This window comes from Triticum aestivum, chromosome 6A, assembly GCF_018294505.1.
Source record: "Triticum aestivum cultivar Chinese Spring chromosome 6A, IWGSC CS RefSeq v2.1, whole genome shotgun sequence".
In the NCBI taxonomy this organism is placed as follows: Eukaryota; Viridiplantae; Streptophyta; class Magnoliopsida; order Poales; family Poaceae; genus Triticum; species Triticum aestivum.
In genome coordinates, this window is record NC_057809.1 from 490,905,301 (window position 1) to 490,908,478 (window position 3,178).

The 3,178-nt window shown below is 67.2% G+C and overlaps 1 protein-coding gene across 1 annotated transcript; it reads right to left on the minus strand.

The window, feature by feature from the left end:
* Window positions 1–396: 396 nt before the first annotated feature.
* Window positions 397–2,537, minus strand: LOC123129657 (basic proline-rich protein-like). The gene is made up of 2 exons (XM_044549733.1): window positions 2,230–2,537; window positions 397–1,895 (listed from the first exon to the last, which is right to left on the minus strand). The coding sequence occupies exons 1-2, from the start codon at window positions 2,339–2,341 to the stop codon at window positions 397–399; spliced, it is 1,611 nt and encodes a 536-aa protein (XP_044405668.1). The 5' UTR covers window positions 2,342–2,537.
* Between the last annotated feature and the right edge of the window lie 641 nt (window positions 2,538–3,178).

Consider the following 3,178-nt stretch of genomic DNA (forward strand, 5'->3'; position numbering starts at 1 on the left):
GGCCGGATCTTCCGGCAGCTACTTTGTCTTCATCTTCGCAGGGGCGCGTCAGCGCACCCGCTGGGTGTAGCCCCCGAGATTCGGGCCGACTGCTGAGCAGTCGGGCCGGATCTTCCGGCAACTACCTTTTCTTCTTTCTCGCGGGGGCGCGTCAGCGCACCCGCTGGGTGTAGCCCCCGAGATTCGGGCCGACTGCTGAGCAGTCGGGCCGGATCTTCCGGTAACTACCTTGTCTTCTTTTTCTTCTTCAGACGGCTGAAGGGCGGACCCCGACACGGCAGTCGGGCTCTTTGCAGCCGGCCAGGTAGCCAACGGTCAGACGCATATCTGGCAGTCGGACGCATTTTTTTTCTTTTTTTTTTGCAGCAAGCCGGTCGTGGGCACCCGGCCCTTTCTTCACCCAACTCTGGGCAGCCGGATACACACAATTTTTTTTTTCTTTTTGTAGCAAGCCGGCCGTGGGCACCCGGCCCTTTCTTCACCCGACTCTGGGCAGCCGGATACACACACATATTTTTTTTCTTCTTTCTTTTTCCGCTCGCAGAAGGCGGCAGCAGCGAGCAGCGTGGGCCGGACGACGCGCGCCGGGTGCTGGCGGAGGCGGGGCGGCGAGCCGGCCACCCAGAGCCGGACGGGCGTGCGAGGCGCGCGGGGCGAGAGGCTGCCCGGAGCCGCGGCCGGCTGGAGGAGGCCCGACACGGGGCGGGGCCGGCGAGGGCGAAGGCGGAGCTGGTCGCGGGAGACGCGGCCGCGCGGTTGCGAGGACGGGCGGAGCCGGACCCGGCAGCGGCCGGCGCGCACGAGCCCGTCAGAGGACCAGCAGTGGCGCGGGACGGAGAGGTGGCCGAGATGCGAGGCGGAGCCGGCCAAGCGCCGGGTCGCCGGGTTGGCGGGCGGAGCCGGCCAAACGCCCGGTCGCCGGCTGGAGGCGGCGAGGCCGAGCCGGCACGGGGCCGGGTTCCAGGGAAACCGGTGAGCGCGGGAGCCGGCCGGCCGGGTCGCGCGGGAGGCGGAGGGAGCCGGACAGCAGCAGCTCGGGCGAGGAGGAGTGGCTGGAGGAGGCCGGCCTACCCACGGGATGCGACGCAGACGACCGGGCCATCGCGGGCACGCGGCCCAGGCGGAGGAGCAAGTGGGAGGGGAGGCGCGCTCGGTGTCGTGGCGTGGACGGAGCAGGCAGAGGGCGACGGGGCCGGCGTCGCGGTGCTGTTGGAGGCCGAGCCTGGCCCGGGGAGGGGCGGCAGCCGGCTGAGCTAGGCGGCCGCGGGAGCCGGATGGCCGGAGGCGGCAGGGGCGCCCGTCCCCAGCCGCGGGGCAGGCGGCCCGGGAAGGCGGAGCCGTCAGGCCGGGAGGCGGGGAAGCCGGCAGGCCGGCACGGTGACCCGGATGCGGAGCAGGCGGCCACGGGGCGACCCGGGGGCGGAGCAGGCGGCCACAGGGGCGCACGCAGGCGGAGGGGAGTGGCGTAGCCGGGCGCGGAGCCGGTGTGGGGAGGCGATGAGGCGCAGCCGGCAGCCAGCCCGCGGGGAGGAGGCAGAGCGCGGCAGCGGCCAGCCGGGCCAGGCACGTGGACGCGGGCGAGCCCAACTGCGAGCGCACGCAAGGCGGAACGGGAGTGGCGCGCCGGCGCGGGGACGGAGAAGCCGGCCGCGCAGGCAAGGCCGGAGGCCGAGGCGCGGGCACGGAGCCGGAGGAGCACAGCCGAGTGTGGGGGCGGCTGAGCGCGGGGCGTGGCGGAGATGAGGAGCAACGCGGACCCGGCGGCTGGCGAGTGCAGCGGGGTACTAGGCGAGGAGCACCCAGCCCGGCCAGCGCACAGGGGCGCCGACGCGGGAAACGGATCAACGCGCGGGGGCTCCGCGGGCCGCGCCGGCCAGCGAGGAGCCGCGCCAACTCTCGTGGAAGGACAACCGAAGCGCAGGGGCGACGACGCATAAGAGGATGAGCAGAGGTGCGTGCGTACCCAATGTCTGGGATGTGTATCAGCAGTATACGGCAATCGTCTGACTACCATATGGCTATTATCTGACCATGGTACGGGGATTATCTGGGTTGTGTACGATTTGCATCAAGCTAGTGTACAAGGAGTGTATGGTCATAGTTTGACCATTGTTTGACTTCGGTCTAGCTAGCTAGCATAGATGATATATGGAGGAGCCAGCGCGCGTGTCGGCCGGAGCAAGGCGCAACGCGGCGGAAAGCATACGCGAACGGCGCGTGGATGGACACCGCCAACCGAAACAAGGCCCCGCGCGTGGCGCGTGCGAATGGGCGGTCGGAATTGCGGTGGTGGTGAAGGAGGCAAGGCCGTTGGCGAGGTCACGCCGCCCCTCACGGCCATTCCGGGGGCATGTCGATGTCGAGCCCCCGACCGCTATCGGAGAGGCGGCGTGACGCCGCGGTGGTGAAGACGAAGAGGCCGACGGCGAGGACGCGCCACCCCTCGCGGCCGCTCTGGGGGCGGGTCGATGTCGAGCCCCCGAGCGCTACCGGAGAGACAGCGCGACGCCGCGGCGGAGGTGATGAAGAAAAAAGGGTCCCGCCCGGACAGCGAAACCAGCAGCAGCGTGGTAGCGTAGTAGTAGTACCGCCCCACGGTGGGCGCCAACTGTCGTGGTATTTCTCACGGGGGGCTTGCGAGTCGACAGATGCCACAAGGGCTTAGTGTGTGGGTAAGACTGCTGCTGATAGGCCCGGGAACGGGTATGCGAGTAGCACGCGGTGGTTTACCCAGCTTTGGAGCTCTCCGGAGAGATAATACACCTATTGCTGCATGTCTGAGTGTATCTGATATATCTAATACAAAGTGCTCCTGGAGCTGTATCTGAGAGTACCATGGGTATCTGACTTGGTGTATGCCTGTATGAGACATGCTCTAGTGGCCGGCTATGCCCATGGCCTATGGCCAAATGGATATGTGTGAACTCATGCGTCTGTGTGTGTGGATGGATGGATGGGTGTGTGCCTTATATAGGCATGGCTAGCTTAGCATGTAAGCTATGTGGTGGCATGAGAGTAAGGGGGTATGGTGGGGTGTCATGCTTGTCCCCTGGGTCACTTCATAAATAGTGCCAGGGGACAAGTGACATTATACATGATGGCATCGAGGTACAGTTGTCTCATTCGCGGTATGGCCGCCACGTCGGGGTCTTGTCGGTGTCGGGCTGCAGTCGGCAGC

Coding starts and splice junctions, on each gene's coding strand:
- LOC123129657 (XM_044549733.1), bottom strand. CDS start 2,341: ATGGCCGTGAGGGGCGGCGTGACCTCGCCAACGGCCTTGCCTCCTTCA. Junction 1,896..2,229: donor GGGCCTTGTTTCGGTTGGCG/GTGTCCATCCAC, acceptor TCCTTCCACGAG/AGTTGGCGCGGCTCCTCGCT.